The 24,223-nt window shown below is 41.3% G+C and overlaps 2 protein-coding genes across 8 annotated transcripts in view; one reads left to right on the top strand and one right to left on the bottom strand.

Annotated features, from left to right (window-relative positions):
• The window catches only part of LOC120428373 (proton channel OtopLc), a 115,749-nt gene that overhangs the window by 59,534 nt on the left and 31,992 nt on the right, over nt 1-24,223 (top strand). For 6 of the 7 annotated variants that reach the window (XM_039593524.2, XM_039593466.2, XM_039593808.2 and 3 more), the window contains exons 3-4: nt 11,845-12,059; nt 12,162-12,218. In XM_039593524.2, the coding sequence (XP_039449458.1) occupies nt 11,845-12,059; nt 12,162-12,218 (272 nt within the window). The remainder of the gene's footprint in view (nt 1-11,844; nt 12,060-12,161; nt 12,219-24,223) is intronic. The other variant, XM_039593664.2, reaches the window with a different exon arrangement.
• Nucleotides 1,700-6,494, bottom strand: LOC128093027 (uncharacterized protein K02A2.6-like). The gene has a single exon (XM_052708520.1). It carries the CDS (start codon nt 6,158-6,160, stop codon nt 1,904-1,906), a length of 4,257 nt encoding a protein of 1,418 aa, XP_052564480.1. The 5' UTR covers nt 6,161-6,494; the 3' UTR covers nt 1,700-1,903.

Raw genomic sequence — 24,223 nt, 5'->3', positions numbered from 1 at the left:
TGCCATATCCCCGAATATCATTTCCCCTAATCGGCTATATCCCCGAATGCCATTTCCCCGAATGCCATTTCCCCGAAGTGACACTTACGCCAATTGCCGCTTATTTAAATTTAAATTTTCCCGAATTTTCATATCCCCTAATCATCATTTTCGCTAAAGCCTTTTTCCATGAATAACAGTTATTTTCTTTCTCAATTTTACCGAACAAACAGCTTTTTCGGGTATGCTGTTGATTAAACGTTGTAAATTGGGTATTAAAGCCCTTTGAAAATTTTTATGAACAACGGTAAGAAACCACTTCTGATAACGCTTTTTTTCATTTTTATGCAAAAAAAAAGTTATTGACAAGACAACATTTTTTCCCCTTGGAACGAGCTGTCAAGTAGGAGCTTTTTTGCCAAGAAGGGCCGTGAAGTGAATTTTTAAAAATTGAATTATAAATCCATTTTAAATCCTTTGAGGTCGTTCATTGTATTTAGAAAAATAAGCTTTATCATTGTGAACAATAATATCACAAATTGATGCTTAATTTTAGGACCCAATTACAGTCCAGACTCGATTATACGAAGCCTCGATCATCCGAAGGTTTGTATGGGACTTCGGATAATCGAATCACGAACAATTTTTTTTTTCTTTTCCTTTTTTTTAACATCAATTTTGAGTTCTGCAACCCCATTTTAGTCAAATTTGAATAGTCAATTGCCTATTAAATAATAAAATGCATTTTTTCAACATTTCAACACCGCCATATTGGCCGCCATCTTGGATTTAAAAGTTTCAAATCACTTTAACGTAGTTTAGGGGTCATACTTAAGCTCGGCAATAAAAAACTAGGCATCGAAATTTTTTTTTTTATCGTGATTCGATTATCTGAAGTTTCAATTATCCGAAGTGAAATTTTTCCGAGGCCTTCGGATTATCGAGTCTGGACTGTACTAGATTTTTTTTTAGTTCAATTAACATTTGTATTCAACAAAATAATTAGATGCTGTTTTTGAGAAATTTGCAAAAAAAAAAATGTCTTTTTCGAATTTTGTTCAAAAACCCAAAAATCAAACAAATAGGTACATAAGGCTGGTACAAATTTTTGTTAAAGTTTTTTTTTATTATACTTTTCGCCAAATCCCAAACCAGTAATGTGAATAAAATGATCAGTGTGAACGGGGTTCTGTACTACGAAAATCGCAAGGTATATTTTTTATTTTTTTTTTATTTTTTATAAGAAAAAAGTATTTGTGTTGAGAATACTGCCATTCTACGCATAATTGTCCCATGTCAGTTTTGGGCGATTTTGACTTTATGACATTTTTAAGTTTAGTTTGATGTGTACTTTAAGAAAAACACATATAATCTGGTACTTTGTTCGGAAACTCATGAAAAACAACACCAAACTTCTACGCATAATTGTCCCACCAAGTATTTTCTTACACGGAATCATTAGTTTTACTAAGTATTATGTCTTGTTTACCTTTTGTATAGCAAGAGAATCACAAAAAGGGTGATCAACTGCTAACTGGGGCGATTAGGGACACATAGGGCGAATATAGACCCACGGGACAATTATGCGTAGAAACGTATATAAAAAAAAGTCTGTAACAATATTCATTGTATTTGAATGAATAATACCAAACCTTTCAACGCGCGCGCTCCGGGGCTCCGGGTGTTGCGATTCCGCAAATGTAATAGAAATGATTACGAACGAATAAAGACTAACGTTTATTGATTACTCCTAATTATACAAATAGACACGCGATAGTTCGTCTTGCCGGCGCGAGTGCGGGAATAGAGTGACGGCACAGATCGAGTGCATCCGGTTAGATGACAGATCGGCGACCGCTGTCACGATGACATCAGTCAGCTGGCAGTCGGGGCGAAATAGAGTCGCACCCCAACACCTCCCCTTTTAGTAGAGCTGGTACGGCTCGTAGCGGACCGGTGTAACCCGTGACCTCGACGAGCGGCGCAGCGGCACTTCAGGATCCGGTCTTGCCGGCCGTGGTCGTCGATTCGTGTTGGTTGTTCGAAAAAGCTCTCGCAAGAACTCTCGCTGTAGATCGCTCAATCCCTCAGGTTCAGCCGGCGGCGGCGGCGCTGCTTCGGTCGTAGTGGAATCTCCAGATGGTTTTAGACCCCAGGCGCCTAGCAGAATGTCAAGTGGGATAGTCTGCTCTGCTTGATCCGGTACTCCATCGCAGTCGTCATAGCGCGGCCGCAGCTGGTTGCTGTGTGAGCGGATGAGACGCTGTCGTTCGGGGAGCCATACATTATACATGACTCGTCCAACACATTCGATCACTTCTCCGGCGACCCAGCTCCAGTTGTTACCTTGGTGCACCTGAGCGTACACCTTGTCTCGCACCGCAAAGCTCTTCTCCTTCGCACCGTGCTTCGCGTTGAACTGTTGGTCCTGCTTGTTGTTGTTGTCCTTGGTGAACTTGCTTGGCGGGCGCAGCAGCTCCAAGGATGTGCGCATTGGTCGGCCAAGTAGGATCTCAGCAGGCGATTTCCCACCAGGTGCGTTCCGACACGGCGTTGATCTGTAGCAGTTGAGAAAGATGTCGAGAGCTTCGTCCAGATCTTCCCCTCCCGCCCGAATTTTCTTGACTGTCCTCTTGAAGGTGTCAACAAAACGTTCCGCCTGCCCGTTGCTTTGGGGGTGGAACGGTGCTGTTTTGAGGTGCATGATCCCGTTGGACTCGCAGAACTGCTCGAAGGTGTCGCTGGTTAGCTGCGGGCCGTTGTCGGTCACCATCACTTCCGGGTTCCCGAACCGAGCAAAAATTTTGCGGAGGATCGAAATGGTGGCAGCTGTTGTGGTGCGCTTGGTCGGAATGATCTCCGGCCATTTGGAGAAAGAGTCGACCACAAGCAGGAAGTAGGTGTCGTTGATGGGACCAGCAAAATCCGCATGTACCCTCTGCCACGGCTTTTCGGGGGTCGGCCACGACTGGAGCTTCGTTTTGGTGTCAGCTTTCGCAACCGACGCGCATTCCTGGCAGGCGCGTACAAGAGCGGAGATTTGGTCATCGATGTTGGGCCAGTAAACGAGAGTGCGCGCTAATGACCTCATCCGATCGATGCCGGGGTGCCCTCGGTGCAGTTGTTCGAGGACCTTCTTCTGCAGCTTCTTCGGGATTACAATCCGGTCACTGTACATCAGCACCTTCTGGGCCAAGTACAGCGAGTCACGACGCGCGAAGAACTGCTGGACCTCCGGTGTTCCGGAGAGGGATTTCGCGTCGCTGGGCCAGCCTTTGTCCACGAACTCCATGACTTTCTGCAGTGTCCGGTCCTGGCTAGTCTCGGCAGCTATCGTGTGGTACGAAACTGGCAGATGCTCAATGGACTGGCAGACGACATTGCAGATGACGGTTTCCACCTCGATCGACGCGATGACGTAGTCCTCGTCAGGCTTGATGTGGGAGTTGATTAAGCGTGAGAGGATGTCTGCATGTCCGAAGTGGTCAGTGGAGATGTGTTCGATCCGGAAATCGTACAGAAGCATCGTGAGGGCCCACCTCTGGAGGCGGTTGGCCGTGTACGGTGGGATTCCACGCTTTGAACCGAAAATCGCTAGCAGCGGTTTGTGGTCGGTCTGAAGAACGAAATGCCTCCCGTAGATCATCCGGTGGAACTTTGTGGCCGCGTACACCAGACCCAGGGCTTCTTTCTCGATCTGGCTGTAGCGGGACTCTGCTGGCGTGAGGCTTCGGGATGCGTGGTAGATGGCCTTCTCCGACCCGTCCGGGAACCGATGAGCGATGCGGGCGCCAATGCCCACATTCGACGCGTCTGCGGACACCACCATTTCCAAGCGAGGGTTGTAGTGCGTCAGCATGAGCGGTGATTGGAGGATTTCCTTGAACCGGTCGAAGGAACGCTGGCAAGCGTCGGACCACTGAAAGCTGGCACTTTCCTTGAGCAGCTCGTCCAGCGGCTGGCGAAGAGTACGCATCTCCCGAATGTATTTCCCGTAATAGTTGACGGCGCCCAGATACGACCGCAGAGTCGGGACGTCGTGAGGCGGTGGCATGTTGACGATGGCCTTCACCTTGTCCGGGTCTGGGCGGATGCCCTCCGTATCCAGCAGTTGGCCCAGGTACTTGACCTGGCGCATGAAGAATCTGCATTTCTCGAGCTTGACCGTGAACCCGTACTCCTTGAGCCGCTCCAGGACACGGTACAGATTCTCCTTGTGTTCCTCGGCGGTGCGACCACCGACCAGGATGTCGTCGAGATACGGAGCTGTACACGGAACACCACCCAGCATGGTGCCCATGATCTGCTGGAACGCGCCGGGGGCGCTCTTGACACCGGGGGAGAGCCGGTTGTAGCGGTAGAGTCCCAGGTGCGTGTTAATCGTGACGAGTTTTCTGCTTTCCTCGTCGACCTCGACCTGTAGATATGCATCTGACAGATCGATGTGGCTAAACATCGTGCAGCCCGACATCTGGTTGAAGATGTCCTCCGGGAGAGGAAGCGGGTAGTTGTTGGACTCGAGCGCGTTGTTCAAACCGGTTGAGTAGTCCGCACAGATGCGAACGGAACGATCGGGCTTGCGGACCACCACAATGGGAGCGGCCCAGTCCGAATAGCTGACCGGCGTGATGATGCCCAGATTCTCGAGTCGCTTCAACTCGTCCTCGACGACGGCCTCCATGTTGTACGACACCGGCCGCTTCGGCCGGAACACGGGCTGGACGTCTGGCTTGAGAACGAGGCGCACCTGCGTTTTGATGCACAGGCCCAGGCGATCGTTGAACACCTCGGGGAACTTGGTTTTCAGCTCGACCACTTGCTGATCCGGTGTTTGAGTTCCGACCAGCTTGCAGAACGACGAAAAGGGTACGTCCCAGAGCCCGAACTCGTCCATCAAGTCGGAGCCTAGAACGTTGAGGGAAAGGTCAGCGCTACAAACATAGCAATTGCTCTCCTTGTGCGTTCCGCCGATGGTGTAGGTTGCTCTGAACATCGCCTCGATGCCCAGTTTGTCCCCGGAAGCTGTCTGCACGTTGCAGTCCGGTGGAGACGTTGGAGGTGACCCGACATTGACCCAGTTCTGCCTGGAGATGATGGTGATGTCTGAGCCTGAGTCCAGCTGCAGGTCCACTGGAACTCCGTTGATCGCCGTCTCCACGTAGCGCCGGCTACGTTTTAGGTTCTTGACGGTGACTATCTTGGCTGCGTGGTTCTTGACGTGCTGCTGCTTTCCTTTGAACGGCTTCGATCTCGACTTCGACGCGAAACAGGAACAGTACCCCTCCTTATGGCCGGTGCGGCCACAGTCGCGGCACTTGTGGTCCTTGAACGAGCACTGGCTGTTGTAGTGCATCCCGCCGCAAGACCAGCATGGGGCGTTTGGCACGTCGGACTTTCCGCCAGTCCGCTCCTTCTTCCGGAACTTGCCGTGGGGAGAACTCGTTCGGACAGCCTGCGTGGAGGCGGTAGCGACTGTGGAGGTAGACTGGCCACCGATGAGCCCGGTGTCCTTTTTCAAATTGATGATGCTTTTACAGTCCTCCACTACCTTCTCCAGCGTGATGTCCGCCGTCTCGTTGATTTTCGAAAGCAAGCGCATCCGGATGTCCGCGTCCTTCGGAGACGTCAGCCCGCACACGAAAATAAGGCATTTGAACTGGTCTTCTTTGAGGTCCTTCAGCTTAAACTCGACACAAGCTCGGTTGACCTTGCAGGAGTAAGCGACGTAGTCCTCACCCTCTTCCTTGACCGTCTGTAGGCACTGGTACCGACGGTGAAACGGAGAAACCGGACTGCCAAAGATGGACTTGAGCTTGGCAACCGTGTCGTTGAATTTGAACTTTTTAGGAATCTCGGGCAGGATGAAGGATGTGTACCTCTCGTGTGCGGCGGGACTGAGCTTGCGCAGCAGCAGACGCACTTTTGCGTCGTCGTCCAGCTTGCATGCATCCTCCGTAAACAGATCTGCATACCGGGAAAACCAGGCCTCGAACGAGCTCCCCTTCTCCAGGTCGTACTCGAACTCGGTGATATTGCTCGCGAGGGAATCCAGTACGAGCTCGCTGCCTTGGTTTCCTCCTTGTTTCTCCATCTGCTCCGTAATCCGCTTCATAAGGTCCTGCTGGTTGGTGAGAATTTTCAGGATCGTCTCCTTGAAGTCCGGCGGCGGAGTTGGCGTCATGGCGAAACACGTGCACGGCGCACAGCGAACGGCACGGCACACGGTACTGTGCAGTCAGATTTCGCGAGAAAAACAAACAAGCCGGTCGTCACTCACGACCTCGTCGCCACTGTTGCGATTCCGCAAATGTAATAGAAATGATTACGAACGAATAAAGACTAACGTTTATTGATTACTCCTAATTATACAAATAGACACGCGATAGTTCGTCTTGCCGGCGCGAGTGCGGGAATAGAGTGACGGCACAGATCGAGTGCATCCGGTTAGATGACAGATCGGCGACCGCTGTCACGATGACATCAGTCAGCTGGCAGTCGGGGCGAAATAGAGTCGCACCCCAACACCGGGCATTTCCGCTTGACCGCGATCGGGGAAATGGCATTCAGGGAAATGACTATTCAGGGATATGACTAATCGGGTAAGTGGCATTCGGGGTTGTGGCCCATTCGGGAAAGTGGCATTAGGGGATGTGGACGATTAGGGGAAATGGGAAATTCGGGTAAATGGAATTCGGGGAAATGACTATTAGGGGAAGTGTCTTTTCGGGAAAGTGGCATTCGGGGAAATGTCCCTTCGGTAATATGGGTTTCGGGGAAATGTCATAGATTCTACAAGTCTCCATACAATTTTGGCTGCTGTCCATACAAAAATGGTATGTAAATATTCAAACAGCTTTAACTTTTGAATGAATTTTCGGAACAATTTGATGTCTTCGGCAAAGTTGTAGGTATTGTTGAGGACTTTTGAGAAAAAAAAGGTACACGGAAAAAAATGGAGATTTTTTAAGCATCTTTTTTTCACAAAAACTCAATTTCCCAAAATAGGTATTTTTTGATTCTCGAGATTTTTTATATGTTTTAGGGGACAAAAATCCACAACTTTTGAGCCATAGAGAAACATGGTCAAAAAATCTGCAGCCAAGTTATGAATTTTTTGAAAAAATTGTGATTTTTGGAAAAAAATCGAAGTTTTATGTAAAAACAAGTTTGACATTATTTTTTGAAGCAAAATTGAAATTGAAATCGAAAAGTACTTAACAGATTTTTGCCTACCTCACCTCACTGAGGCAAGGCTATAAAATCACTCGAAAAATGAACTTCTTAAATACACCTCCTAGATATACCTTCACGTATACCTATCGACTCAGAATCAAATTCTGAACAAATGTCTGTGGGGATGTGTGTAGACACGATTTTTTTCACACGATTATCTCAGAACTGATTGAATCGATTTTGGCAGGATCCGCCTTATTCTGTTCGTTTCGGGGTCCCCTAAGACCCTATTAAATTTTATTTTGTTTAGTAAAGTATTTAAAAAGTTATGCCAAGAAAAAGATTTTTGTAGATACAAAAAAAAGTGATTTTACGAATAAAAAGTTTTGAAAAAGTTGGTCGTCATCGATCATGGCCGTTCATGGTCACCCGCGACAGACACGGACGACGAAACAAAGAGAAACGCAAAAAGTTACTTTTTCATAACTTTTTTTTCGTAAAATCGCGATAACTCCTGATGTTCATAAGCAAACCCCTTATGTCTACATATCATTTTTTTTGTAATTGTCTGCTCTACAACTTTGTAGAACATTGTTACACTCTGAAAACAACCCTGCAAAGTTAGAAAAAACACGAAATTTTAAAATGAAAATTTTTGTTCTAGATGAAAAAATTACCCTTCTGGGTCAATGAGGATTCAAAAAGTACATTAAATTTCCCATAAATGACATGTTCCAAAAAATTTTACAGGCAAGTAACAAAAAATGGGAGAATTTTTAAAACTTTTTAGTGTTTTTTTCTTCGATGAAAAATATATTTTTTTCGGAATTCTGAGTACGGCATCAAATCGGGCGTCTAATTTTACATCAAAGTCCCTTTGACACCAAATTTCTATCTCATCACCGTTTCAGGCTGCAAATTATTGAAAAACACCTTTTTTTGCATGTTCAAAAATGGAAGGGGTCGTACCGCCCCTCCGTCACGAGACATCAAAAAACGGACCTCGGATTCGTGATCAGGGACAAAAGTTTCCCCTCAGGATAAAGTTTCACGCAAATCGAAGAGGGATCGGGGCAACTTTTCCCGATTTCGTGTGAGTTGGTAGAGAATTACCCACATTTTTTTAAGGTTATTGCATAATTCCCCTTGTGAAAATAAAATCTTAAAAAATAAGAAAATAATTTCATTTACCATTGAAAATTTAATGGTCGATTTCTATTTTCCACTAAACTAATAAAATAGAATAAAAGCATTATTGTTTGACCATATTGTTCAACTTTGTTAGAATTTTGTTATCAATACAGTTCAAAAATATTTATTGACAAGTAGAAGTTGTGGAAACTCTGGAAGTATTTTTAATATTTAAAGGGAAGATTATGTCTAGTTTTGATCGAAACTTGTGAGATGATCCAAATAATTTCAAAGGTATAAATTGTACGTGCGATAAGCATGAGATTATGAACAGAAAAGGTTTTCGAAAAAATCGTTTATTTTGAAAAGTTAAATAAAAAACATTTATCTTGGAAACGCATAAATGATGACCGGATAAGGATTTTTCAAGTTTTTTATGTAATTTCATTGCAATACAGCTTTCATCAAAATAAAAAAAAAATTCAAGAATAATATAATTTTATGGAAATGTTTTTCCTAAATTTAAAAGATATTTGCATCGGCCTGATTTAATCATACAAAGATTTTTGTCTAATTATGATTAAATTTATTTCAATGCTGGCCCATGCAAATATTTTTCAAAATATTATAATACAAAATTTTAAAATATGTATTTAAGTTCAGCTAAAAATCTGTACAGTACATTGAAAAATCACAAATTTTCAAAACATGAGCTATTGAAAAATATTTGCAAGGACCTTTTCAATTGTTGGAACACATATTTTGTGTTTTGCCTTCCTCACCTTACTGAGGAAAGGCTATAAAATCACTCAGAAAACGAACTTCTTAGTTTTCCCTCCTAGACCCACCTTCATGTATACATATCGACTCAGAATCAAATTCTGAGCAAATGTCATGGTGGCAAATGTGTGGTGGGATGTTGATAAAAAAAAATTGCACTGGATTATCTCGGCACTGGCTGAACCGATTTGGACCGTTTTGGTTTCATTCGATCCGTCTTGGAGTCCCATAAGTCGCTATTAAAAATAATAAAGTTTAGTTAAGTACTTCAAAAGTTATGCTAAAAAAACGATTTTTACGAAAGTTCAGAAGATTGTAAAAAGGGTGGTTTTTGTAAGAAAACTCGTCATGCTATACATTTTTAGAAAGGTAATAAAGAGACCTTTCCAACACGTACAAGACATTGAAGATCTGACAACCTTATCAAGAGTTATAAGCACTTAAGTGTTATTTATGCACTTTTTGGACGCCGGATCTCAGATATTTTGATGAAAACGTTGTCCGGATCTCTCATGCGACCTATCATTGAATAGGTAATCAGAAGACTTTTCCAACGCGTTCAAGACGATCTGACAACCCTATCAATAGTTATAAGCATTTAAGTGTTTTTTATGAGCCTTTTAGAGGCCGGATCTCATATATTTCGATGAAAACGCTGTCCGGATCTACCATGCGACATGTTGTTGGATAGGTAATCAAAAGACCTTTTCAATGAGTTCAATAGATTGCAGATCTGGCAACCCTATCAAAAGTTATAAGTACATAAGAGCCCTGAATTATGAAGATCTGACTACCCAATCTGATGGTATGAATAATGAATCAAGTTGATAGAACACTGAAAGGTCCGCCCTTTTGTATCTATTTTGGATAGCATTACCCTCTAAATGTGAGGAAGGCATCAATCACCTAAGGGTGGATTTATTAACGTTTTTTACATTCGTTTCGATTTTTTTATTGAGAAACGTTTGATTTTTTTTATTTTATTTACTTTTAAATGCTTATTTATCTTTTTGAAATGTTAGTCGTGATCTTATAATTTATGAGAATTTTTTGATAGTAGCCACAAAAAAGTTCAAAAGAGTGTGAAATTTGCTGAAGTAAAAGTTAGTTTTTCCCTTGACTCAGGAAAAGTATCGGGGCCGCATTTTCAATGCGGATTCAGTGGCTATTTCTGAACATGTTATTTATTGTTAACCTTTCATAGGTCGCCTTCCCTAAGGTGTCATGATAAGATCCAGCTTGTGATGATACACTACCTTCCCTTTACTAAGCAATCAAATCCAGAAGGGAACTTTGTAGAACTTTGGAACATTTGAACAACCCAATAAATTTACAAAAAACACGTTATTTTAAAATAAATTAAGATGTTCCAGGAGAAATAAATCCTCACTGTTTTTTTTTTATATTTTTTTTTTTGATATTAAATATGTGTTTTCGGAATTTTGGGTTCGCCATCAAAGTCCATTTGACACAAATTTCTATCTCCTCACAGTTTTGAAAAACGTGCCTTAGTAAAAATCCAGAAACTTGAATGGGATCCTACGTAAGGGTCACCGTCACGAGATATCCAAAAATGAACCTCGGATTCCTGATCAGGAACCAAAATTACCCCAGCGAGCAAAGTTTCATGGAAATTGAAGAAGGGTCGGGCTACTTTTTCTGAATTCGTGTGAGTTTGCGGATAGTAATCCCTATGAAATAGGACGACGGAATTATGATTATATTGCATGTTTTAGAGCTTATTTTATTATTATACTATTAAAACTATTTTTTTCTTCTTTAAATCACCCGCTGAACAAATTTCTCGATTTTTTCGAACTCAATTCTTTCGAAAGTTTTGATGTAAGGAGGAGTTGCCTCTAACAACCTTTTATGTATTATTGAGATGTGGGCACCTTGAATTTCTTTTAAGGGGTTACATACATGTAAATCGGCAAAAATGTCAGAGGTTGGTTTGAGCACAAACTCAAACTTTTTTAAATTTGTTTTCAGGACATCAAAATATACATTTTCAACTATTAACAAAATAAATTTGAAGACATTTGGTTGTCATTGCTTCATTATTGAGATACAGCTGTATCAAGTTAGTATTTTCAAAAAACGGGTGCCACGATATCTTAACAATGACTTGACCATATCGGCTCAAAATGTTGGTGAAAACTCGTCAAACCGGTCCAGTGTGCATGACGAAGGCCGATTTTCAAAAAGTTTATTTAAAAAATAGATAATAATATTTTTATGTTTTTCTTATAAAAAATCGAAAGTTTTTGATTTTTGTATTTTTAAAAAATGCAAAATTTCAAAATCGGACTTCGTCATGCACACAGGATTTGTCTTGCAAGTCTTCACCCAATGTTTCAGCCAATTTGGTCTATCCCATCTCGAGATATCGTGGCACCCGTAAATCAACCTGGTGTTCAGAGAAAAACGCTCGCAAAGTTTGACAGTTCGCTTTGCGCATGGCAATATTTTCAGCCTAAATCGTCTGTAACTTTTTTAATCATGAAATACCTTCATGAAACTTTCAGGAGTGATTGAAAATCATCTCTTAAGTTGATTTAATCAATTTTCTGTTATATTAAATTTTGTGATTTTCTACATGGATGTACCTAACCCTTTAAGGGAATATCTGCTCAATAAACAAATGAAAAATGGCAAAATCATAGAAAATTGATATTTCCTCATTCTTAATCAGATATTTTTTAAATGATTCTAAAATCAAAGCCATATTAAAAATCTAATCAAAACTAAATTTATTCCCATTCTCCATCAAATTTCCAGCTCAACCCGGACGGATTCGGGTCGCACACGACGCCGTCCCACCACAAAACACCGCTAGTGCCTTGCAACGGAACGACCGACGACGACGACGACGATGACGATTGCGACGAGCACGACGCGTTCGGTTCCACCGTCACCGACTCGGACGACGCGGGAATCCACCTGCGGTCCCACATCCGCAAGATAATCGAGGGCCGCAAGCCAAAGAATGCCAAGTAAGTGGAACTGTTTGCGCTAGTGTCCGCTAGGAGCGCTGTGGGTGGTTGGGAGATAATTTTATACATTTTATTTTTGTTTCAAACCGATCAATGGAAAAGCATATTTTGGGAACCCGTCACTGCCAAAAGGGCGAAGCGTCATTTAAGGCGTTTAAGGTTAGCTCTTTGTGTTAACAAACAATAGTGGAATGAAGTTAGTTTTTAGTCGCAGGTCTTCTAGAGACACCTAGAGATCATCAGTCAGAGCACAGAAAACTTTGCGTCATCTTCTCAAAGATCTATTATCACCCCACATGAGCAGTCACACTGTCATCGGTTCAGCTCAGCTGATAGTCATTCCATCAGTCATTTGTGGTGGGGGTCATTGTTATTCAACTCAGCTCATCTTCATAGCACTACAACGAAACTCTACCGCTTCATTATGCTGTTTAGCAAAAGGGCCACAATTCATTAGCGAGAGCGCGATCATTGCCATACAGCATCAGCAGCATCATACACTTGCAAGAGATGAACTGCACTTTATCTCGATGTGTCATTTGGATTCAGAGTTTTTTTTTTAAGTTTTTTTTGTTGTGAATTTTCTCATCGGGTCATTGATTGGTCAGTTGATTCGGAAGTAGCGATGTAGATATCATTCATTGTTTGTTGATTTGTTTTAGGTTTTCCCACGTTGTTTCATAAACTCGATTTATTTTTAAAAAGTTTGATTTTTTTTTGTTTAACAACCAATTTAGTAAAACTTAACTTACATGGTTTGTAAATTTGTAAAATATTCATGAATAAGTTCTAATTCATCAGAATCAGGCTGGTTAACTCCGCAAAACAATTCGTTTCCCCATTCTAAAAACCCAAACGCCACAATAAATTAACCCTCCACCAATCAGTCCTGTCGGCGAATGGCGTAAAATTCCCAATTAATCTCTCCAGCTGAGACGCACACCCCCGAAAACGAGCGACCCCTTTTTTCTTCTCCCCTCTAACATCATGAAAACTGCAATTGCACTTTGCTTTTGAGAAAAATATCACGGAGGGGTTCCGTCCCTAGGCAGTACAAAATGTACACAATGGGAATAATGCCCATTAGCGAGGGAACGCGACTAATGAAATCACCACATGTGCCTCGGACTTGTAGATAAATGTGGACGCAGTGGCGGGACTGTGTTTGATTTATTCGTGACTTGAACCTTCCCACACTTACTGGCAAAAAGTCATCGACGAAGAGTCGTTTCGGCACGTGGCATTGAACTTTGCGGAAGTGAGATGAAGGTCACGTTTTCATGGGGGTCGATTTTTTTAAATAAATTTTATTGGGAAATCAGTTCTTGAACCTGAAAATTAATGTTTATCGTTTGAATGTAAATTAAATCCAAATTTTTTGGAAAAAGTAACTTTTTTACAAAATTGGGCTTATCTCTAATGTTCTCAACAATGTGATTGATTTAAAATATTGATAAATGTCATGGTGTAATATGACAGAAGATTGGCAAAATAATGTCAGGTGAGCAATTCTCTGAGATTCCGGTCATTTGATTTTTTTTTTGTAATTTTTAATCCGGCTGAAACTTTTTTGCTGCCTTCGGTATGCCCAAAGAAGCCATTTTGCATCATTATTTTGTCAAATTAATTTTCCATACAAATTTGGCAGCTGTCCATACAAACATGATGTATGAAAATTCAAAAATCTGTATCTTTTGAAGGATTTTTTTGATCGATTTGGTGTCTTCGGCAAAGCTGTAGGTATGGATGAAAACTACACTGAAAAAAATGGTACACGGTAAAAAAATGTGATATTTTATTTACCTTTTTGTCACAAAACTTGATATGCAAAAAACACTATTTTTTTTTTTATTTTTTAATATATTTTAGGGGACATAAAATGCAAATTTTTCAAAATTTCCAAGTTGTGTAAAATATCTTTGACCGAGTTAAATTTTTAATCATTACTGATTTTTTTCAAAAAATCGAAATATCGGTCGCAAATATTTTTCAACTTCATTTTTCGATGTAAAATCAAATTTGCAACCAAAAAGTACACTAGTCAAATTTAGATAAAGTTCACCGTTTTCAAGTTAAAGCCATTTTTAGGTAACTTTTTAGAAAATATAACCCGTTTTTATTTTTTCAAACTAGTCCCACTTTTGGAAAAAATATTTTTGAAAAGCTGTTCACAAAACTACGTATTTTGGTAGTCGAGTTTTGAATAGGAAAAACCAAACTTTAAAAGAGCATTCCAGCTCAAATCAAGTATTGTTCTGGTAGGGGAAGGTGGGGCAAGACGACCATATGGGGCAAGAGGAACAATCGCTCGTACGGCCGTAATTTTTACAATTTTGATTATTTCCAGTATGAGGAATTGTTGCTAGCAGTGCTATTAGCTGATTCTACTACCACATAACCGCCAAAACGACGTAAACGCCACGGGCATAAGATTTAATGAAGTTTTTTTTAAATACCTTTGTTTTCTAATAATATTTGGAAAGTACAAAATAAAGTTTAGGGTTCGTTATAAGGCTCATTTTATCAAAATGCTATTTTTCCTAGAGCAGTAGTATTCCAACCAATGATTTGCACCTATTAGAAAGTATGATTTATCTATTGGTTATTTTTGTTGAGAGCTTTTAAAAAATCTTGTTCAGGTGGGGCAAGTGTACCATATGGATTTTTAGTATGGAAAAAATTACGAACTGCTGCAACAACATATTTTATTGAGAAATAAATACAAACAAGTTCTTAAAAACTGATAAACAATAGTTTATTAAATATGTCTATACAAAATAAAGTGATACTATGAAAATTTACTATTTATCATCTAAGTAATTTTTTTTTTCGTAAAAACGATCAATTTTTTTTGTAAAATATTATTATTTAACCTAAAAATGAAAGAAACGTTTCAAATACATTCTAATCTGTTGTTTCAAAGTGATAGTAGTTCACTTGTTAGCAAATTAACATGATGATTCATGCATTGTTCCTCTTGCCCCAACGGGTTGTTCGTCTTGCCCCACTAGTTGAGTAGAACGTACGGAAAATCAAAAATTTTAAAATCGTTTTTTAACATTGAAAAACAGGATTTTTTTAAAATTTGTTCTACAAAGTCTTAAAATGACAAATTTTTTAACGTTTTAACGTTTTAATGGGTTTAACGAGCATTTCCCCCTGGGCATGAGTAAGGATCTTGTCGCCGCTAGCGGGTTGGCTCAATTATAAAATTAAATATTGATAATATTACCCAATTATCCGGCCAACACTTGCGATCGGATCTCTACATTGTGTCTAGGTGTAAATTCCTAGCTAGGAGTGATCAGTGTTAGAGATGGTCCCAGGGCTTAAGTAGGAGTTCATTGAAGCAAATAGTCTCCCCTCCCCTTTTAAATTGAAAAAATGAACTCTGAAAACAAGCGCTTACTCACAATAAAAAAAACAGATGCCTCTTCTAGGACTGGTAGGGCTGTAGAAAACATAGATATATAAGAATATTATAAGCTGTGTATTATGGACGTGTAAATATGGAGAATCCAGTATCTGCCGCAGTTTTTCTTACTTTTGCAGGTAATTGCCGAGGACCCGACGACATGAGAGGGAGAAGACGAAAAAAGAACGAAATGTGGATGAAGCAAGGTTATCATCGAGATGGTAATAGTACTAAACCCCAGACACGTAAAGGTAGGTTCTAAGGGTATAGTTCACCCGTCCATTTTTAAGAGTGTGAAGTCTAAACGCAACTTGGATTCATTGGTAACGGCGCGTCAAATCTTTTTGTTTGTGGATGCGTACTCTCTCGTCGTGAGAATGCTACTCAAAATTGGGTAGTATAAAGCTGTCATCTGAAATTAGAGTAGGAATGTGTTTGACAGATTAGGGTTAGAATGTTATAATAAGTGTGTAACAGTAAGTCTTGGCGCGAAAAATTTGAGTCGAACGGAATCCGGATGTAAACAATCGTCGTTCGCGGAGTGAAAATTGCAAAATGGAACCGATAAAGTACAACGGCGGCTATGTGCTAGTGAGGAAGATAAAAGGCGACGGTCACTGTTTGTTTGCGGCAATCGTGTGTCAATTCTTCGGGACACAGGAAACGGATGCGGGTCACACCCAGCGAATCATGGAGCTGCGGAACCAGGTGGTAGTCTACATACGAAGTCACATGGAGGATTTCCGTATGTCTCTGGAGGATACAATCCGGGATAACAGGTATCCGGGAGCAGACACAGAGGAACAGATCAACAACTTCCTGGAGAGGCTGGCAACGACGAATGAATGGGGAGGCCAAGAATCAATTTCGGCGGCAGCGCACATTCTACAGAGGAAGATAGAGTTATATTATGAGAACGGTCCTGTTATTTCGTTTAATCGAGAGGCAGTGGTTTTTGGAGTAATAAAGATCGCGTACAGGTTAGCGGTTCGGAAAAGCAGAAACCGAGTTCGGAATCACTACGATTGGGTACTGCATCGATTAAGCATGCCGAGAACCAGTAACGACACATCCGGTACATTGGAACAGCCGGTGACACAGGTGACGCGGATGCAGGATAACATGGGGCTTAACGACAGCCTTGTTGGATTGGACCCAGAAAGGTTGACGAACGAAGCAGAAGCGGATGAGAGCTGGAGGACTCAGTGGATCTTTGCGAGCTGGAATGTTCGGGGTTGCACGGAAGAGGAAAAAAGGAACGACATGGATCTGTTCTTCTTCCAAAAAGGATACCAGATTATAGGATTGCAAGAAACGAGGATGATTCAGTGTTCCATTCAAACAGAAAATTTTTGGTGGTTCAATGTAAACAACGAAGAGGTGAGAAGCAGGATGGGTGGAGGAACAGCGATAATGGTGTCGAAGAAACTGTTCAAAGAAGGGATGTTCCGCCGTATCAGTGATGACTCCTGCTCATACATGCTAGAGGTGTTTGGCGAAAAAGTAGTCTTCCTCTCGTGCTACGTTAGAAGCGAAGTTAGCGTTGAGAGCGGAGAATTCCACAAGATCAGGAACTTCCTGCTGACACTTCCGGCATCGCTCGCTCGAAATGTCGTAATTGTCGGCGATTTCAACGCTCACATTGGGATACGCGACAGAACTGACCAGGACAAAGGCATTTTTGGAAATAACCTTCATCACGACATCTGCAACGCGAACGGGCTCGGCCTCAAGTCGTTACTACACGGCTTTAGGTTGAAGGACCAGCTGACTTTCAGCGCATCATCATCTGTGAGAGTAACATGGTCCAAGGGCAGGAGTATGTCTCAGATCGACCACGTGCTCATGTCTCGCATGGAGTTCATGAAACTTCCACGTGTGAAGGCGTTCTTTGATGGAGAGCTCAGGAGCGACCACAAGATGGTAGTTTGTGTATGTTTGAAAAAGGATCAACAGGGAATGCCACCAGTAAGCCGTAGCCAGCAGAGACCGGACAAAAGGAAGAGTCAGGATCAGGTAAGAGCAGCCAAAAAACCGAGGTTTGATTTGGAACGACTGAAAGACGATGAGGAGCGAGAGAAATATCAGACACAGGTGGACCGGCTGCTTGCAATCAACTCCGTGGCGGACGAACACTGCGTAGAGGAAAATTGGAAGCGAGTAGAGGCATCGGTAATGGGAGCAGCAAAGGCAACGCTCAAGACCCAGGGATCTCCTCCAACCCCCCGAAGAGAGCAAGCACACAAACAACACTTTATCGCGCAACAAAGGGTACTGGCGGACAGGAATAACAGATCTCTGAGGGCCGAGGCGAGAAAGGCAGCTAAGGAGAAGAGGAACGCGTACAAGGCACACTTTGCTGACAAGGTGGACAAGTTCCTGGAGGACATCAAGAACGAGAGCAGCCTTGCGCAGATGAACCTGACATTCAGGTTTGTCAAAATGCACAAACGTATGGGCGAAAACAAAAACCGAACGTTCATCAGCATTAGAAAATGGGAGGAGAAGCTGGCTTCAAACACAAGCGCAGAGCAAGGCGACCAGTTAAACCTTCTGCCAGAAGATGACGGACGTAGGCCGGGTCAAGAGCCTTCGCTTGAAGAGGTTCGGCAGATTCTGTGGGCCACAAGGAACAAAGGAGCGCCGGGACTTGATGGAATGAGGAATGAGTTCCTCAAGTACGGCTCGGAAGCCCTTCTAGAGGAGCTGACCAAGCTCTTGAAAGAAGTGTTCAGGACCAACCAAATCCCGAGCTCGTGGAACACAACGCTACAGGTGCCAATCCCTAAGGTACAGAACGCGAAACACGTGGAAGACTACCGATGTATTACGCTCTGTGGGGTGGCATATAAGGTGTACGCCAAGATTCTCCTAAATCGACTGAGGGAGCAAACTCAGCCGATTCCGTTCTACCAAATGGCGTTCCAGTCAAGAAGAAGTGCTAAGGACCAAATCTTCGTTCTTCGGAGGATTATAGACGAGAGATGGAGAAAAGGGTGCCAGACAATTCTGGTATCGCTTGACTTGAAACAAGCATTCGATAATGTTGACACCTCCAAGGCGATCCCTATCCTGCAGGACTTAGGAACGTCAAAAGCACTGATAAACCGGATCCTGAAAGCATGCCTGATGGAATCCACATCCGTTCAGTGGTTTGGACAACGTACGACTACAAGGAAGAAGTCCAGGGGCATAAAACAGGGCTGCCCTATCAGTCCGGACATCTTTATTTTGATTCTGCACCATGTGCTAACCACCCTAAAGGATCTGTGGCCCGAACTTCAACTTGGACAAGGACACAACATCAAACTCCCATGCATCCTTGGATATGCTGATGACCTGCTCGTAATTTTGGACAAGGAGGAAGATGTGGAAAAGCTTTTGGACCTCATCATACCCTTGCTTGCGTCGATCGGACTGGAGTTAAATACCAAGAAGACCAAGGTGTTGTATCGGGACCCATACGATACGAATAACACAGCCCCAGACACGATGAGGAATTTCGGGAAGTACGAGCTGGCGGTGGTGACTACGCTCAAATATCTTGGCGCCTACATAACAAGCAGTCTCACAAGAGGATCAACAACGTCCGAGCGAATAAACAAAGCCTACAAAGCGTTCCACCATCTCTGCTCGTTTCTAACAGAGCACAAGCTGAAATGGGAAGTGGTAAAGAAACTCTATCACTGTCTCATCACGCCGGTTGCCACATACGGAATGGAAGTATCTACAATCTTGAAGCGGAACAGGAATTCACTGCGAAGAATGGAGAACTCGATGTTATTGATTCTTAGGGACCTCAGTCTTGAAGATAGCAGCGAACCTGAGAGCAATGAGGCGGCGGCAGCAGAAGTCGACACAGTTGAGCCGGTTGCTAACGGGTTCCTTGAGGAGGAGGAAGGCTTGTTGGATCTGGAATCTGGGAGAGGCCGCAGCGAGAGCCTCCACGCTGCCGGAGAGGCCGAGGAGGGAAGGGCTGGTAGTGGCCGTTCACGAGATGAATCTGAAAGGGTGCCGAGCGGAGAGTCTCAAAGTGAGGGAGGTGCAGATGGTGAACACGAGGGAGTGGCGAGCAACAATCCACACATCGCCCCGAATTGGCTGGATAATCGAACCATCAACAACAAAATTCGCAGTGCAAGATTCAACTTTTTGGCGCACGTGATAAGGAGTCCAGAAGGAGGAATCCTGAAGGCTGCGTTAGAGTACAAGATTCCGCTCCCCAAGAAAAGAGGGCGTCCAGCTTACACGGTCAGGAATAATATGTTCAGCGACATCGAAAGGAGCAAGATACCACTCGGAGTAATACATGAAGCAGCAATGGACAAAAACAAAATGAAGGCGTTGACAAAGTCATTGTTCATCAACATGGTAGAATCGGAGTATGAGGTGAGCTCGGAGGACTCCGATGAGGACTCGGATGGTTCACTACTTTCGTCGGACTTTGCTGGATTTAGTGATGAAAACGGGCCGGATGTGTTTGATGATTAGAACACACCCTGTTGATTTGAACATAATTGTTACTATTTAGTGAATAAGTTATAGAAGTAATTTTAGTTAAGATACCACTCAAACTGGTAAGTTTAATCACTATCAGATTAAGAAAATAATTGCTAATCCATAAAACAATATCATTACAGACTCAACGATCTTCGTGGCGAGTTCGACGATGTAAGTAAAAATGTTTCATTTTTGTAATAGGGACTTCATTAAAATTTCTTCAAAAAAAAAAAAAAAGCAGAAAAAAGAGGTGAGTCGAAAACACAGCAATTAAAAGTTTCGTCAAAGTCAGTAGGCATGACCAGGTAGTTGCACATGCTAATTTATTTTTGTCGCGCTGTAGTAAATGTGTTATTCAGAAAAGTTAGAAAATCCGAAAACGTTCTAGTAAATTATTTAAAAATTTCAAGCAAGTAGAAAGCATAGGTATTGCTATAACAACTACAAGTGAATATTTGAACTTAAATGAATAATTGAACATTTTGGACTTATGAATAACACACAACTGTGCATTTATTCTAGAGTCAGATCCATGCAGCGTCAGTGTTTATTTGGTCGAAGTGTACTAATTCATTGGCAGATCTGATTCTAGTTGTAATGTACGACAAGACTACTGACGGACGCGACAGGACGAGGGCCCAGTTTAGAGGTTTCGACATCAACGATGTGCGGCTGGATCACCCTCCCAAAAAAAAAAAAAAAAAAAAAAAAAAAATGGGTTTAACGAGCATTTCCTTAGCTTGTTACACTTACACTTTCCCTTACTTTTGTACCCGACCCTCTCTGGTTTCAAAGAAACTTTGTAGACATGTTATCCTAGGCCTATATAAGCCAGTTTTGTGTAGATGGAGCCAATTGTACTCGAAAATAACATTTGAGAGGGGCGTAAGTTATTTATATATTTTTGCATTTTAAAATTTTAAAATAACTGTACTCGAAGATGTTGCATCGTATCAAAAAGTGATCAAAGACAAACTTGTAGGAAATTTGACGGGCTTTTTGACAAAATAAACTGAAATATAAATACACGCCACTTCTATGATATTTTTTGATTTTTAAATTTAAAAGTAAAATTTAAAGGTAAGGTCACGATTTTTTTTGTTTAAAATTTTTCAGGAATTAGCCTAAGATGTTACAAAAAGACTGATGAAAAATGCAGGATGGTATGTCTCTCTTTAAAAAAAAAATAAAAATCATTTACATAAACTTTTTTTTAAATGGGCTAAACGTTGATTTTTTTAAACCGATAGTGGGAATCGATTTCCCATACAATTTGACATAAAAGTCTTCTTATTGACCATTGTCTTATGTCCAATCCTTGGGAAGATTCAACGGTTTTTTTAAATGTCGAAAAAAGGGTATTTTGGTGGGTTTTAGCAATTTCTATAAAAACAGACTTCATTTTTCAGTCTCGTAAATATTTTTAGCAGAAAGCTCGTTCGATGTCCCATAAGTCTGCCTTTGACATCTTTCCCAATTTAATTCGTTTTAATATTTACGTGAGCTTATTTACTCAGCCCTCTGTCACGACGGCCATGTTTATGAAACCTAAATGTTCGACGCGAACATGAAGGCAACAAAGAAGATGAAGAACGCATTTGCTGTCAAAATTTGAAAATAAACAAGCCGCGTGGTGAAAAAAGGCATAATTTCCTAATGTTGAAATGATTTTCATGAAAAAATAATGACACGAGACAGATTTCCAAACACACGTTCCCGAAGAACCCTATCCGCCAGAGACTATGGAGAAATGCCCCGCGAAATGGCGATGAAGACGGTTTTGCAAGTTCAAAGTTCAGATTTGTTCAGACAACACCAATACTGCTACACTCACAGAGCCCACGCAGTAGTATTAGTGAAGAGCCCACGATAAACAACGTGGGCTCTTCACTAATACTACTACGTGGGTTCATCGAGGTTTTGGTGACTGTCAAACGTTCTAGCCATTTACAGTGGTGCCAGAGAGTTGGTTCTAGCCATTTACAGTGGTGCCAGAGGGTTGTATTTACTATCCAGGTTTCTACCACACTGAAAAATATACTATTTTATTTATATTAGTTATGAGCAATGTAATTAAGCATATATCTGTAAGCCCATACATCCAATTGAAAAGCTGTCAAAGACAAACTTATGGGAAATTGGACAAGTATAAATATTTACAAGCCTGAAAAATGAAGTCTGTCATATAGAAATTGCCAAAAATCACCAAAAAATTATTTTTTCAACATATTTATTTTTAAAACCGCTGTATCTTCACAAGGATTTGACATAGGACAATGGTCGATATGGAGACTTTTATGTAAAGTGTCTGGGAAATTTCATTATCGCATTTTGGAAATTTTGACGTTCAGACCACTTTTCATTAGTGCGTCCATTCCGGGAATTCCCGGGACAAAAATCCCAGGATTTTTGCAAAACCGGGAATTCCCGAATCCGGGGATTTTTTAAATTTTGTCCCGGGAATTCCTGAAATTGAAAACACATCAAATTTTGGTTTGGAAATTCAGATTTGGTTGTGGAAAAAGATGAATAGTTGAATACATAGTACTCAATAAGAATTTTGAAGCATTCAAATTTGTATTCGGCATGTATCAGCATTAATTTGGCTGATTAGGGAAAATTGCTGAAAATTTAGTTTACAGATCCGCAAAATGCCTTGCTCTTTCAATATTTTCTATTAAATTTTATTTATTTTATGAAATTGATTAAGCTTTTGTAAGATTCATGTGTAAATTATGACCAGTATTGAACAGTATTGAGCTAATTCTGTAATTTTAGGTTTGAAAAACATAACAAGTATAGTGAAAACATAGATTTTATTACTGCTTCAAAAATTTCCCGGGATCCCGGGAATTCCCGGGATTCCAAAAATATTTTTCCCGTTTCCCGGGAATTTCAAAACTCGGGATAATTGGACGCCCTACTTTTCATAAAAACTGTTTTAGTAAATGAGTTTTCTATTTTTTTAGCAGAGACATACCATCCTTCATTGTTCGTGTGTCTTTTTGTAACATCTTAGGCTATTCCTTCAAACATTTTGAACAAAAAAAAAATGTGACATCACCTTGAAATTAAACTTCTAATCAGAAAAATAAAAAAATGTCATAAAAGTGGCGTATATTTTTATTTCAGTGTATGTTTTTCAGAAATCCCGTCCAATTTCCTACAAGTTTGTCTTTGACCACTTTTTGATATGATGCAACGGCTTCGAGGTACAGTAATTTTGAATTGCAAAATTCCAAAATATATAAATAACATACGCCCCTCTTAAATGATATTTTCGAGTACAATTGGCTTCATATACACAAAAATGGCTTATATAGGCTTAGGCTAACATGTCTACAAAGATTCATTGAAATCGGAGAGGGTCGGGTACAAAAGTACCAGAAAAAATCCTGATTTGAGCAGGAATTGCTCAAAAGCTAAAGCAGTTGTTAGCGAGTGATTTAAATTATTAAATTAAACGCTCTTGTCCCTTCACGTTTTGATTTCCAGTAAAGACAAAAAGAATATTTGAACCATTAAGGCGTTTCATAACAATTTGAGTTGTTACAACCAAAATTAGTAAAACTTATATTTATTTCAGATTCCATAAAACTAGTATGAGACGAAAATGATCTGATTTAAATTTTCGAACACTTGTCATAAATTCTTTGAAAAATAAGACGAAGAACGGAAAAAACCTATTTTTAGTTAGAAAAATAAAATACCAAATGGAATGCAACCATAATCTGTCAATTCAAACAAAATTTCAACGCACTGTTTGCATTTTAATTAAAATTAACAATTTGAAATCATAATTCCTCCCCGTCATCATGACTTCCACAACGGCCACAACATAACTCCCTATCCTGCACTCTCAATTGGTTAACGTCCGTTCCTTTGACCGCAAAACTCCTATTCTGATGCACACCAAACATGGTCCCATCGCACACACGTTTGTTGCATACTTCCTTACTATATCCCGGGTGTCTCCCGTGTTGCATCGCGTAAAAATCGATTTTCCATTTCCCCTCAACCCTCCGTCAACGATGACCCTCGGATAGGAACACACACACACACCTAGTGTTCGGGAGTGTCAGGATTTACGAGCCTCACGTCAGGGGCCTTCCTCAACTTGGGTCGTGAAAAAATCTTCTCTGTTTTGGGGCGCTACTTTGCTACAACAAACGCAAAGGGAGTTGCGAATTTCCCTCCTGTTTTTCAGTGAGATTTGATGAGCGGTGAGAGTGAGAGAAAGTGAGTGCAA

The sequence above is a fragment of the Culex pipiens genome, chromosome 1 (assembly GCF_016801865.2).
Source record: "Culex pipiens pallens isolate TS chromosome 1, TS_CPP_V2, whole genome shotgun sequence".
Lineage (NCBI taxonomy): Eukaryota > Metazoa > Arthropoda > Insecta > Diptera > Culicidae > Culex > Culex pipiens.
This window is presented reverse-complemented; position numbering and strand designations above follow the sequence as displayed.